Source organism: Meles meles, chromosome 3 (assembly GCF_922984935.1).
Source record: "Meles meles chromosome 3, mMelMel3.1 paternal haplotype, whole genome shotgun sequence".
NCBI lineage: Eukaryota > Metazoa > Chordata > Mammalia > Carnivora > Mustelidae > Meles > Meles meles.
Window position 1 is genome coordinate 144,672,289 of NC_060068.1, and position 14,442 is coordinate 144,686,730.

Below are 14,442 nucleotides of genomic sequence, written 5' to 3' on the forward strand. Positions count from 1 at the left end.
ATCTGGGTAAGCCAGACAAATTAAAAAAGCAGCAACTCTAAAAACAAAATACTCTTTTTACTAATAAAAAGCAACCATCAAAAAAGCCACCTATATTCAAACACAGTATAAAATATCATGTATCTACATGTTCTGATAAAACACTAATGATTCCTCTCAATTATATTCAAATGAATAAAATTAGACAAGCAATTTCCAAGGAGGTAACATACAGCTTATGTACCTTGAATTCATTGAAGAAAAACAGATAATGTATTTTCATATATAAATTGTATAATCTCTAAAATACGACCAAAGAATCTTAAGCAAAATCCAAACAAGTAAAATATTATCAATTCTATTTTATTGAGAACCAAAACTCCTACATAATACATGCAAGAATTTTAAATTTGTGAAAGCAAGTGTCAAGTACTACACACAATTTCCATACACAGCAGGTAGTAAAGCAAGAAAAGAACTGACACAGTTACCCTCCTTAAAAGAGACATACAATGGAGAACTGTTATACAGCCCTAGCGTACTACAGATCTATGCATTAAAGATGTTGTGGCTATTAACAGTTTAAACCTTTACTGTATTTTGCTAATTGGTACATAGAACTTTAAAGCTTTTGAAAGATAAAACAGTCCAGTCAGTTCAATTCTCCAGCATTGTTCAAGTATTCCAAGTAGGAACAAAGAGGAAAATAAATCTGCTTTAATTGCTGAAGAATCACAGATAATAGAGATGGCTGAATACTGTAGAGGAAAGATCTTTTGTTCCTTAAACAATTTTAATATAGAAAGATCATTCTCTACTTTAAGTTAAATGGTTCCTGTCCACATATAAAAAATACTATTAACATCTATTTCATCTGTAAGTACTTAATAAGTATAAGTTTTATATAACTTGAAAATATGTGAAAGTAACTTAATTAGGAGTGTGTTTCAGACAACGAAGTTATGTACTTAACATAATTTTATTTAAAATAACTATACAAAATATTATCTGACTTGTTCTAATCAATATTAAATGTAAGAGTTAATTGAAGTTGTTTTAAATTTAATATGCTATTAATGAGTAGAAATACTTCTATTTCAAATGATTAATTTACTCTATTTAGATAAATTAAGAGCATGTTTCATCTATAAACATAAAAATAAGCTATTTTAGTACTAGTCCATATGCTTAGGTATATGTGTCATGCGATACGAACATTAATTTAAGAACCTAAACATATAAGCAATCACTTATGTGATTAATATTATTGGTAAAAATACATTTACTGATTAGCCTATCCCAAATGTGTAGGAAGAACATTTACTTCTAAGCCATACCAAATCTTTACATTTTTCATTACTTCATAGTTTTTGATATTTTCCAAAATCTGTATCTCTTCCCTCTCCCTCCTCTCTGTCTCTCTCGTCTCTCCCTCTTTCTCACACATACACACACACATACAGACAAACACACACACATACAATAGTGCCTGAAAAAAGGCCAATTAAAGAATGGCAATTTCACTATAAAAGTTACACTTCCAAAATCATCAGTCATTAATTACTTCTTTAGATTTTTAACCAATAGTATTACTACAACTTTAAAGGCTATTCAACAATTTTTTCAGTAACTAATGGGTAGTATAAAACCACAGAGAGAAGTACATTGAAAAAAAAAACTATAGTTGTTTTTAAAACATTAAACTATATTGCAAACTAACATTTACATTTAGTCAATGCTTTTTCTTTTTATTTTAATAGTCTCATCTAAATACAAGATTATAAATAAACATCTGTAGACTGAAAAACACGAAGAAACATTATTCCATATTTAGTGAAAGTCTTAAAGAAAAAAACCCCAAATGCTAAACTGCCACCATGGAAGGTTCTCAAAGACTGCTATTCTTTGATGTAAAATGAAATACTACTTAGTGAATAAAACATAAAAACTCCTGTCTACCCTTCAAAGAGACATATCCTTTGACCCAGTGCTCCAGACTAAAGCCTTGAAATTTTTGCACAAGAATGCTGCGTGAGGGAAGTCCAGACAAAACAGACACTTGAGATGCTGGAAGGCTGTATAACCTCAATTGCAGACACTAGTCCTTCCAATAATCTAGCAGAGATAGCGCTGCCATGCACTAAAAGTAATCTCACCAAAAGAAAACTGACCCCCCACCCCCACCAAAAAAGCAAGCAGTCAAAGCAAATCTAAGCCTTTAACTTAGGTTTATCTTTTTGTGCTGGTCACTTCTTAATGACTGATTTTTATTTCAAGTTTGCAGACTTAGAAAGTTTTCACTTATAAACTTTTAATATGTTAGGAAGCAAAAACAACATAAAACAAATACTTGTGTAGCAAACATGATTGTTTCATTTTTTGAAGGCCAGCAAACATTATTCATTTTCACAAATTTCTTAGAGCAAGTTCAAGTAATGAAAAAATTTTAAACCTATTGAAGTGACCAAAAAATTCTATTAAATAACTTTTGCTGCTCATAGACATTCTAAAACAGCAATACTATCACCCAGTTGACTGAGCTATTAATAATACCATGTACTTAATCAAACAGCAATTATATACAGCAAATTATCAGCAAGTAACAAAGCTTTAACTGCTGTGTTACTGCTCTTTAGAAGAAACCGACAAGTAGTAAAATAACAAATTGGTAACATTCAGAACACTGACTCTATTTTACATGCACACCTTATTTTTAAAGATATAAATACAGACTACTTAAAATGTCCAAAATATGTATTAGGATCTCACATTAATAGTGTATACTGCAATTTCTCAAGAAAACGCCTAGAAACAATACTCATCCCTCCCCCTCAATCAACCTGAGCTGTATTATAAACTACTCAATAAAGTTTCCTTTTTCATATACATTTGTGTTGAGGATACATGGACAACCATAATACTTTTTTGTAAGATTTAAAACAGGTGGTACTTAATAGGTTTTAAATAAAGTAACTAAGCACCTAAATGAAAACAAGCCGTTCAAATTTACATACATGCCTAGCACACATAAGTTCCCAATAAATGTTTACTGAATAAATAAATGAAAAATGAAGAAAATATGGCAGCCAACATAATTTTACAGGATATAGTAATGTTCAAGTTATTAAAGCTCATTTTACATTTTTTATTAATTGAAATAATTCTTACATATTATAAGGGTATTTTTCTACTTTTGTGAATAATTAATATATAACTGTGACAAACAGGAGTGTTATTTAAAAGAGATAATAAAAATGATTAAAAACAAACAAAGCGAAAATGTACCTATGGAGGTTTAATGTATGTTTTGGTTGTTCTATGGGGGAACATCTACAAAAAGTCTTTAAAGAGTACTGAAAATTTAACTTCTTTTTGTAGTCCAAGTGAATACAGAAAGACAACATTTCACTGGACTTGGGTTTTCAACAAATATACTGAAAGGAGATGAAGGAAGGTGGCATAAAAGAAGAAAAGTTACTCTCTTAATAAAGCACAGATGCAAAAACATTTTTCACCCAACCTCCATGGCACAGCAACTCCTACAACAAAAACTAAGGGCCAAAAAACCATTTGTAAGCTTTACTTATTATTTTTAGGAAGTATCTCATAATTTGGAAATAATAATGGTGCAACCCAGGAAAAGCTTTTTTTTTTAATGTATTATTTTTTTTTCCCTTTAAGATTTTATTTATTTATTTGACAGAGATGACAAGCCTGCAGAGAGGCAGGCAGAGAGAGGGGGGAAGCAGGCTCCCTGTTGAGCAGAGAGCCGATGTGGGGCTCAATCCCAGGACCCAGGTGCCCCAAAGCTTTTTTTTTTTAACACTGTGCTCCTACATAAATGAACAAGATTATTTTAAAACGCTGTCATCTACTCCTTTTGGTATTTAAAATTTTACTAGTTCACTTATTAGTAAATGAGAAAGACAGCTTATGCACAAGAGAAGACATTCTTAAGACTGACCAATTAGAGGGGCGCCTGGGTGGCTCAGTGAGTTAAGCCTCTGCCTTCAGTCATGGTGTCAGGGTCTCGGGATCAAGCCCCGCATGGAGCTCTCTGCTCAGCAGGGAGCCTGCTTCCCCTTCTCCCTCTGCCTGCCTCTTTGCCTACTTGTGATCTCTCTCTCTCTCTGTCAAATAAATAAAATCTTAAAACAAAACAAAGACTGACCAATTAGAAATTTACACGTGCTCTGACAAAAAAAAAAAAAAAGTATTATTAACAGTAATCCAGGAAATACAATTTTATTCCCTGAAGATTTGTTTTCTAGTATGTCAACACTGTATACAGTTCTAAAATTAGGGAACTTACTCTTTACATTAGAAAATGCCAGGCAGATTTACCCCTTCTACATTCTATGTCTTAAAAAGAAACCAGAAAAAAAAAAAAAAAGAAAAAGAAACCAGGAAATATGTTGTCAATATACAACTGATGCCCAGAATAAAACATTTTATTAAATTCGGCCTGTCAGATGTGATAGCAAAAAAAAGAAAGAAAGAAAGAAAAAGAAAAAAAATTAAGCTTCATTTGATTAACATGCTGTTTGAGCTAATCTAAGAATAACAGTTAAAAATAAAAGCAGTATATATTTAAGATGAAAGAAATGAAACATGACTTGGTAACAGTACAAATAAAAAAGGATCCGAGGTTTTAGCTCTCCCTCAAATCCACACTAAGAAAGCAGTATGAGAACCCAAATTTTAAGGTGTTTTACTAGAACTGCTAAGATTAAAAGGAATAGAGGCAATAATCCCTGCCATACCCTGCACCATATGTCTGGAGTATCATAAGAAATCCTGACAACAACATTTAAAAGGGATTCAATCAAACTGGAAAATAATCAAGATGATGAATTAATTGGAACTCATGTGTAATGAATCAAAGCCCTGAGGATGTTTAACCCAGAAAAGAGAAGACTTAGGATAATGATTATCAAACACTTTGGCCTCAGGACTCCTTTATATAGCTTAAAAATTACTGAGACCCCAATGAGGTTTTATTTATATGAGATATTCTATAGATATTTACCATATAATTAAAATGGAGAAAAATGTAAATATATACTTAAACTGATTATATATCTACATAAATAACATTATAATGAAAAATAACTATATTTTCAAAAACTAAGAGTGGCAATGATTTCCATTTTTGAAAATCTCTAATATCTAGCTTAATAAAAGACAGATGAATTCTAACATCTGTTCCTGAATTCAAACTGTTGGGCTAAGTTGTCTTAGTTTCAATAAATGAAGAAAATCCATCCTCAGATATGTAATTAGAAAAGGGAGCAATATTTTATTTTTATTTTTTAAAAGATTTTATTTATTTATTTGACAGAGATCACAAGTAGGCAGAGAGGCAGGCAGAGTGAGAGGAAGGGAAGCAGGCTCCCTGCTGAGCAGAGAGCCTGATGCGGGGCTGGATTCCAAAACCCTGGGATCATGACCTGAGCCGAAGGCAGAGGCTTTTTTTTTTTTTGACAGAGATCACAAGTAGGCAGAGAGGCAGGCAGAGACAGAGAGAGGAGGAAGCAGGCTCCCCGCTGAGCAGAGAGCCTGATGCGGGGCTCGATCCCAGGACTCCAGGATCATGACGTGAGCCAAAGGCAGAGGCTTTAACCCACTGAGCCACCCAGGCACCCCAAGGGAGCAATATTTTAGTAGCCTTAATATTTTCATACCCAGTTACATTAAATTCATTGTTCTTTCTTGCACTTTTAATGAAACTTTTACCCATGTGTGATTTTATAATATCATACATTGGTCGTATGGAAAAGACTATTTCATAGAGGTATGCACATCTTTCAATTGTTAGCATATTTCATTACACAGTATTTTTAAAAGTCACAGTCATTAATACCACCACCAACTCTATTAGAACAGTCTTCAGGTATTAGAAAGATGTCAAGCTCAATCAGATTAAGTGCTAGAATCAAGACCTACAAAAATTCTAATTTTCACTTGAAAGCTTGCAGTTTACTATTGGCAATACTTCCTTGAAGTTAGTTTTTGATAAAAATGTCTGCCATGTGCTGAAAATTGAATAACCATCATTTGTCTGTCATCTGTTACTGTTTTTTCACTTTAAAGGTGAAACCCAGGCATCCCTGCCCAGACTATTCTTTGAGAACCCCTGAGTTAGGATGACCAAAGAGCTGTTTTCAAATATAGAGAAGGCTGTCATGTAGGGAAAAAAATGGCATGCCCTACATAAAAGGGCAAACTTTGAGTCAATGGATATTAGTTATAAAGAAGCAGATTAGTAGGGCACCTGGGTGGCTCAGGGGTTAAGGGTCTGCCTTCGGCTCAGGTCATACTCCCAGGGTCCTGGGATCAAGACTAGTATCAGCAGGGAACTGCTTCTCCTCCCTCTGTGCTCTCTCTCTCAAGTAAATAAAGAAAAAAAAAATTTTAAGGATTTTTATTTATCTTTTTGACAGAGAGAGACACAGTGAGAGAGGGAAAACAAGCAGGGGGAGTGGGAGAAAAGCAGCAGGCTCCCTGCGGAATAGAGAGCCCAACGCAGGGCTAGATCCCAGAACCCCTGGGATCATGACCTGAGTTGAAGGCAGGCACCTTATGACTGAACCACCCAGGAGCACTCAAGTAAATAAATAAAATCTTAACACAAACAAACAAACAAAAACCAAATAAGGCTCTGAAATCAATATAATCAATATATTGATTATATATTATTATATATATTATATATATTGATTATATATATCAATGTATAATCAATATACAGAAGAGTTATGTCACCCCTACCAAATTACTTCATGCCCTTTTTTGAATATTCTGCTTCCTACATCTGACCTTGACAACAGGGATCAATTTTCTGTCCCTAGAGTTTTGCCAGTTCTAGAATGCCAAATAAATGGAATCACACAGTAGGTAGCCTGTGAGTCTGGTTTCTTTTACTTAATATATGCACTTGAGATTCATCCAAATTTGTTATTAATTGCTGAGTAAAAGTTTATTGTATAGGGGTACTAAAGTATAGTTGGGGTGTTTCCACTTATTGGAATTATGAATAAAGCTGTTAAGAACACGCACATGTAGGATTTTGTGTGAACATAAGATTTCATTTCACTTTATTTCACTTGAGTAAATATTGAGAAGTGAGACTGCTAGGTTATATGGGAAGGATACATTTAACTCTATAATAAACTATCACACTCTATTCCAAAATGGCTGTCATTTTGCATTCCCACCAGCACTGTATGAGATTCAGTGGGTCTGCATCCTTGCTAGCACTTGGTATGGTCAATTTTTTTTAAGTCATTCAGATATATGTGTAGTGGTATCTCAGTGTAGTTTTAATATTCATTTCCATAATCACTAATGATGTTGAGCATCTTTTCATATGCTCATTTGCCATCTGAATAGTTCCTGAGTAAAGTGCTCATTTTTATTTGAGTTAAATCATATTATTTAGTTTTAAATGTTATTGACTTTCTGGATACAACTCCTTTATCAGATAAGTGTTTTGTAAATATTTTCTCCTAATCTGTGCCTTGTCTTTTCATTCTCTTAACAATCTCAAAGAGTAGAAATTTCTGACTGTAAAGAAACCCAACTTTATAATTTTTTTTTTAAAGTAGGCTCCACACCCAGCATGGAGCCCAATGTGGGTCTTGAACTCATGACCCTGATATCAAGACCTGAGCTGAGATCAAGAGTCAGACGGTTAACCAGCTGAGTCACCCAGGCACCCCCTAACTTTATAATTTTTTTAAAAATAGATTGTACTTTGGTTTGTATCTATAAAATGTATGCCTAAGGGGTACCTGGATGGCTCAGTTAGTTAAGCATCGGCCTTCAACTCAGGTCATGATCCCAGGATTCTGGAATCGAGCCCCACGTTGGGCTCCCTGCTTAGTGGGGAGTCTGCTTCTTCCTTTCTCTCTGTCCCTCCCCCAGCTTGTATTCTTTCTCACTCACTCACTCTACTCTCTCTCTCAAATAAATAAATAAAATCTTGGAAAAAAAATTGTAAAGTAAAATATATGTCTAACCCAAAATTACAAAGAGTCTAACCTACATTCTCTTCTACTAGTTTAATACTTCTTAGGTTTACATTTACAACTATGGGTTTACATTTAGAACTTTGAGTTAATTTATGCACATGGTACAAAGTATGGATGAAGGGTTTTTGTTTTGTCTTGCATTTGGATATACAATTGTTCCATCTTCATTTGTTGAAAAGACTTATTTTTTTCTCAGTAAGAAATAGCTTTCTAATGATTATGGCTGGTAAGTAATATAAAGAGTAGCCTCAAAAGAAATGAGAACGAGCTAACTGGAAATTTTTAAACAGAAGTTTGAGAGCCAGGTGTTCAGTCTAATAAAAAAGGACAGAGGATTAAATTATCTTTCCAAATCTCAGTCCCCATCTACGGTTTCACTTTCTGCAGTTTGAGTTATCCACAGTCAACCACAGTTTGGAAGCTAATGATTCTCCTTCTAACATAGCTATCTGAAGGTCAATAGTAGCCTAACACTATGTCACAATGCCTATATCATTCACCTGACTTCATCTTATCATGGAGGCATTCTATTATCTCACAGCATCACGAGAAGGGTGAGTACAGTCCAGTAAGAAATTTTGAGAGACCACATTCACATAACTTTTATTAGAGTATACTGTTATAATTATTCTATTATTGTTGTTAATCTCTTACTGTGCCTAATTTATAAATTAAACTTTATCATAGGTATGTATGTATAGATAAAACATAGCATATATAGAGTTTGGTACTATCTGTACCTTCAGGCATCCACTGGGGGGTCTTGGAATGCATCCCCTGAGGATAAGGGTGAGGGGGGCTACTACATATTTTTAGAATAATTCTTATTCAAAATGCAAATATAATCAACTCCAATTACTTAATATTTCTGGAAATATCTTCAGCCAATTGTCTTGTCATTATGCTATCAACTCAACCTTTCATCCAGTAGGTAGTGTGTGGGAAAAAGAAGACCTGAGACTCCTATCAACATTATATTACCTATTTGATTTTTTAATATTTGCGTTTTAATATAAGCCTAAATGAATGGCTAAAACTCATGTTTGAAAATTACCTATGGGTTTTAGTTATCTGTTTAAATATTACTTCAGTAACTATGAATAATTTATAAGTAAGACTTGAATTGATTTCAGCTGGAATAGACATTTTGACTAATACACTTCAAGAAAGACATAACAAAGCTGGGGAAAATCTATACAGGGCAACAAAATTCACTAAAAGTATGCAACTGATTTAATAAGAAAAAAACAAAACTCAAAGCAGTCTGTTTACCTCTCTGGTAAGACTCACAGCATCTTGTTTAGAGCAACAGACTGTTACTTCACTTATTCTTCAAACTAGAAAGAAGAGAACTTAGAACCATTACTAATAAACTCTATAAAACTTGAAAATCTTTTGAAGGGTGAACCCCACAAAGTAAAATAAGAAGGCAACCTCTTGGGGTTTAAAAATGGTCACTGGAAAAATTAAAATATTACCCTCATTAATTAATGAACATAGGGCATGTGTAAATCATCCTCCTCTTACACACATACCATCTCACTTCTTTTATACTTGACTAAGCAAGTAGTGTTTGATTAATACTTGAAGAGCAGGTAGAAGGTCCCTGGATAAGAGCTAGGGGATTGGTGAAAAGCATCTCGGTAGAGTAAACTGGAATGTGAATGCCCTGAAGAAAGGAAAGGAACAGCAAGGTCCAGGCTTGGTGTGGCTGGAGTACAGTGTATAAAACACAGCAGTACAAGATAAACCTAGGAAGGAAGGCAGGATTTTAATCATGTAAGACCTTGAAAACCATGCAGAGATTTTAAAGTTTAATTTTGGGGCAGTAAGAAAACCTACAGTTCTTATACAAGAAGTGACAAAACCAGCATTTAAATGACTATCCTGTTTACCCTTTGGAAAATGAATTAAAGGAATATTAATGTATCTATAAAGATCAATTTAAAAACTACTGCAGCAATCTAGGTGAAAGGTGATGGTAGCAGCCTAAACTAGGATGACAGCAATGTCAGGAAGCAGAACTAAGAGTTCTGCTTTAGTTTAAAGATAAAACTAACCAGCCTTAAGCATAAGATCAGAGTTTTCCAAACTGCCTCTCCATTGTCTGTCTGTTTCCTTATCTATTTATATATGTTTATATCTTCAGTGGTATAAACAGTGTTTATATCTTTAAGTGTGAACTATTATTTAAACTATGCTTACAGTCAAAACTGAGAGATAAAAGAATGTATAAATGGAAGAAGAGTATTTAAGAAACACACCCATACATTTAATAATGATAAACCAGATAAAAAATGGAAGCACACTTACACTATTACATATTTTTACAAGTCTTAGATATTACAAAATTTATGCTATTTTACAATGTAAGCATAAATAATAAGTTACATCTAAAGTAACATCACACATAGAAAAAATTTTTAAGTGATGGTACCATAATTTTATCTGCTGATTAACAGCAATTTATTTGTTGCTAGTTGTAATCTCTCATGCATAATGTAGAAATGTAATGTGTGTGTACATACACATACAATAACAACAACAATAATTAATTTCATAAAAACCCAACATACTTAAGTTTAGGTACTACCTGGTAAGTGTCTTACAACTTAATTAAACAGGAGTATAGTGAGAAAATAAAAAACTATAAATATTCATTTACATTTATATTCATATTCATATTCAATTCATATACATTAATTTAAAATGTTCTGACTGCTACTTATAAAACCACAAAAATGAAGGCTTTTGTAATTTTAATCTGTTAGTATCTGCATATCACTTAATATTTGTGTATAATGCTTAACACAAATTATCTTTTTGTGATGAATATTTTCTGTTAAAATTTATATACAATCTGAAAATTTAAATTCAAATCACTCTCCTGGAAGAACCCAAACACCACTCTGAAAAGATACTGTACAAAAAGAACCCTGAAGGCAGAATCATAGCAAAGTAATAATAGAAAATTCTTACCAATTTTTCATCAACTGTTATGAGTTGACTGTCTCGAGCTTGGTCCTGTGCCAGCTTCCATGTGGAAGTGCTTAATGACCTGCAGTGCAAGACTGTAAGTTAAAAAATGATCCGTGCAATGAGAAAAGAGAGGCAGACAAATCTTACATAAATGAGCTACTTTAACAATATCTGTCTTATAAAACAAAAAAGAATAGAAAGAAAGAGAAGAGGGCACAGAAATCCTTTTTCTCCCCAATTAGTTCTGTCTGCTGAGTTTTTGGCAGACTCACTTAAGAGTTCACAACAGGCTGCACTTTATGTCAGTCTATAGGCTCTCTGTCACAGAAAAGCCGTCAGTGACAAGTACCAAACTCCGTCAGTGTACAGTAGCTGGTTTGTCACTATTATGATGAAAAATGCAAAGCTATGTCAATCCTTCTAGAATGCTGATTCCTAAATGACCACATCAGAAAAAAAAATTAAAACCTCAATCATATATTCATGGCTGAAAGTAAATATCATAGAATTAAATTATATAATGTTAACAAAGTTTCTAATTTTGAAACACTACTTTCTCTTAATACTCTAATTTCACACAATGCTCAAAATTCACTCTAATTTCAAAACAAAAGTAGTTTAAATAGAAATGATTTCTATAAACATTTTATTTTATTTTTTAAAGATTCTTATTTATTTATTTGATAGAGAGAGAGAGGGAACATAAGCAGGGGGAGTAGGAGTGCTCTGCAGGGAGCCTGAGGCAGGATTCAATTCCAGCACCCTGAGATCATGACCTGAGCTGAAGGCAGACACGTAACGACTGAGCCACCCATGTACCCTTTATGATCATCTTAAATAATGTTATTAGTTTAGTCCTGTATCTCATTCACAGAACTGAAGAAAGTCTAAACAGTGAAAACAGAAATATTAAGTCAGAAATAAAATGGGCACCAAAGCTGGCTCCTTTATATTAGCATCATCTGACCCTCATCCCAAAGAAATTACTTAAAGCTAACAGGTTTTGGGGTTTTTTCACTTCATATATACATTGTACTCTATATTAACCAATACTGTACTGTTGCTGATCATTAAATTTAACATTTTACATTTTCCAAAATATTAAGCCATCTTATGTAGATTTCTTTTGAAAGTTAGCTTACACAATCATGACTCAGATTTCAAAACCAACAGAATATACAGTATTAAGTTCTATCTTCTTCATTTCTTTTAAAGATTTTATTATTTATATGAGAGAAAAAGAAAGCAAACACAAGCTAGGGCAAAGGGCAGAGGGAGACCAATTCCAGGACCCTAGGATCAGGACCTGAGCCAAAGGCAGACACTTAACCGACTGAGTCACCCAGGTACCCCAAGTTCTAATGCAAAAACTTCATGTAAAAGTTCAACTTTCAACAGCTATGGTGTACACAGCTTTATAGAAAATCTACCTACTAATAGTGTAATTTAAAGATAATGATAATACAAAGGCTTTTTTGCTTTATGAAAATATATTTTGAAAAAAATCTGTTATTTCCCCAAATTAATGTAATGCCTTATTACTTTTAAGATTTTATTTATTTGACAGAGAGAGAGAGAGAGAGGCAACACAAGCAAGGGGAGTGGGAGAGGGAGAAGAAGGCTTCCCCCTGAGCAGAGGCCAGACACAGGGCTCAATCCCAGGATCCTGGGATCATGACCTGAGCCAAAGGCAGACACTTAACAACTGAGCCACCCAGGAGCCCCTAATTCCTTATTACTTTGAATACCCTTCTAAGAAATACATATACACAAAATACATCTACATGGAAATTATTTTAAATTATTTACACAAATAGTTAAAATACATGTGTTGGTTGTTGTATTAAAGGAGTATCATTAGCTCTTTTAAAAAATCTATTTACTATGGAAATCATTAAGACCAATAACATGACAATAAAAACATTCTGAATACTCTTAACCAAATTCATATAAGAAAAAAATTAGGCAATGATAAGAGAACTCAGAGAAATTTGAAATACTGGAAATATTTAAAAATGTAGCTACATTTCAAGAAAATGAAGCTGCAGAGTTCCTCTCATGAAGAGAAGTGCTAGATCAAAACCGCAAATTATTCTACACAGATTAAAACTCTATAATCCGGGCGCCTGGGTGGCTCAGTGGGTTAAGCCGCTGCCTTCGGCTCAGGTCATGATCTCTCAGGGTCCTGGGATTGAGTCCCGCATCGGGCTCTCTGCTCAGCGGGGAGCCTGCTTCCCTCTCTCTCTCTCTCTCTCTCTCTGCCTGCCTCTCTGCCAACTTGTGATCTCTCTCTGCCAAATAAATAAATAAATAATCTTTAAAAAAAAAAAAACAACAACAACTCTATAATCCATGAACTGTGTAACTTCGGATTACACAGTGATTTTTACTTAAACAATTTTCTCTTAAACTGTGTAATAAAATCTTACTGTATACTAGTCATAACTTAAAACAAATTTTTAAAAGCATATATAAGGATGTATTTTTTAAAATTTTAGATTTATCTCTAACTAACCATAAGAATGAAGCTATATATCACTTTCTGGAAACAGATAACTTTTATAAACAAATACACAGACAAAAAAATCATCTCATATTTTTACCAGACTGTATATAAAAGAATAATAAAAAAGTGACAAAAGATGTTAAGTAAAACAATCCTACCAGAAAGAATTAAAAATCACAATTAAAACATTCTGTAAGAAAAAACTTTAAAGGGGCACCTGGGTGGCTCAGTCATTGGGCGTCTGCCTTCGGCTCAGGTCATGATACCAGGGTCCTGAGATAGAGCCCAGCATTGGGCTCGCTGCTCGGCAAGGAGCCAGAGGCAGAACCTGATCGCAGGACCCTGGGATCATGCCCCAAGCCCTGACTAAGCCACCCAAGCATCCCAAAACAGCAATTACTTTTTAAAAAAATAAAAAATCAGATGTGGAGAAAAACTTTCCTCCAATTATAAATAGTTAAGGTAGCAACAGAGATCTAGAGTCAATTAGAAACATAGCATTTAATTAATTAGACCTATAAAATATAAGTTACGGTTAATTTTAGATTAAATGTAAATTATATAGCAAATATCTATTTGCTGATTAGCCTTTAAAGAATGTTACATCAGTAAATTGGCAGCAGTAAATAAAGCGTTTTTTAATAATATAAGAGTATAAAAACATTAAAGAAGAAATAAAACCTAGGGGGTCCCTGGGTGGCTCAGTGAGTTAAGGCCTCTGCCTTCGGCTCAGGTCATGATCACGGAGTCCTGGGATGGAGCCCTGCATCTGGCTCTCTGCTCCACAGGGAGCCTGCTTCCTCCTCTCTCTCTCTGCCTGCCTCTCTGCCTACTTGTGCTCTCTGTCTGTAAATAAATAAATAACATATTTAAATAAAGTAAAATAAAATAAAACTGGGAAAAGGATGGAAAAGGACTTGAATGACATTTATCCAAAGATCTATA

General features: G+C 33.8%; 1 protein-coding gene across 1 annotated transcript in view; it reads right to left on the reverse strand.

Annotated features, from left to right (window-relative positions):
- The window catches only part of NDUFS4 (NADH:ubiquinone oxidoreductase subunit S4), a 101,883-nt gene that overhangs the window by 53,040 nt on the left and 34,401 nt on the right, over window positions 1-14,442 (reverse strand). The window contains exon 2 of the mRNA XM_046000479.1: window positions 10,992-11,070. Coding sequence (XP_045856435.1) covers window positions 10,992-11,070 — 79 coding nt within the window. The remainder of the gene's footprint in view (window positions 1-10,991; window positions 11,071-14,442) is intronic.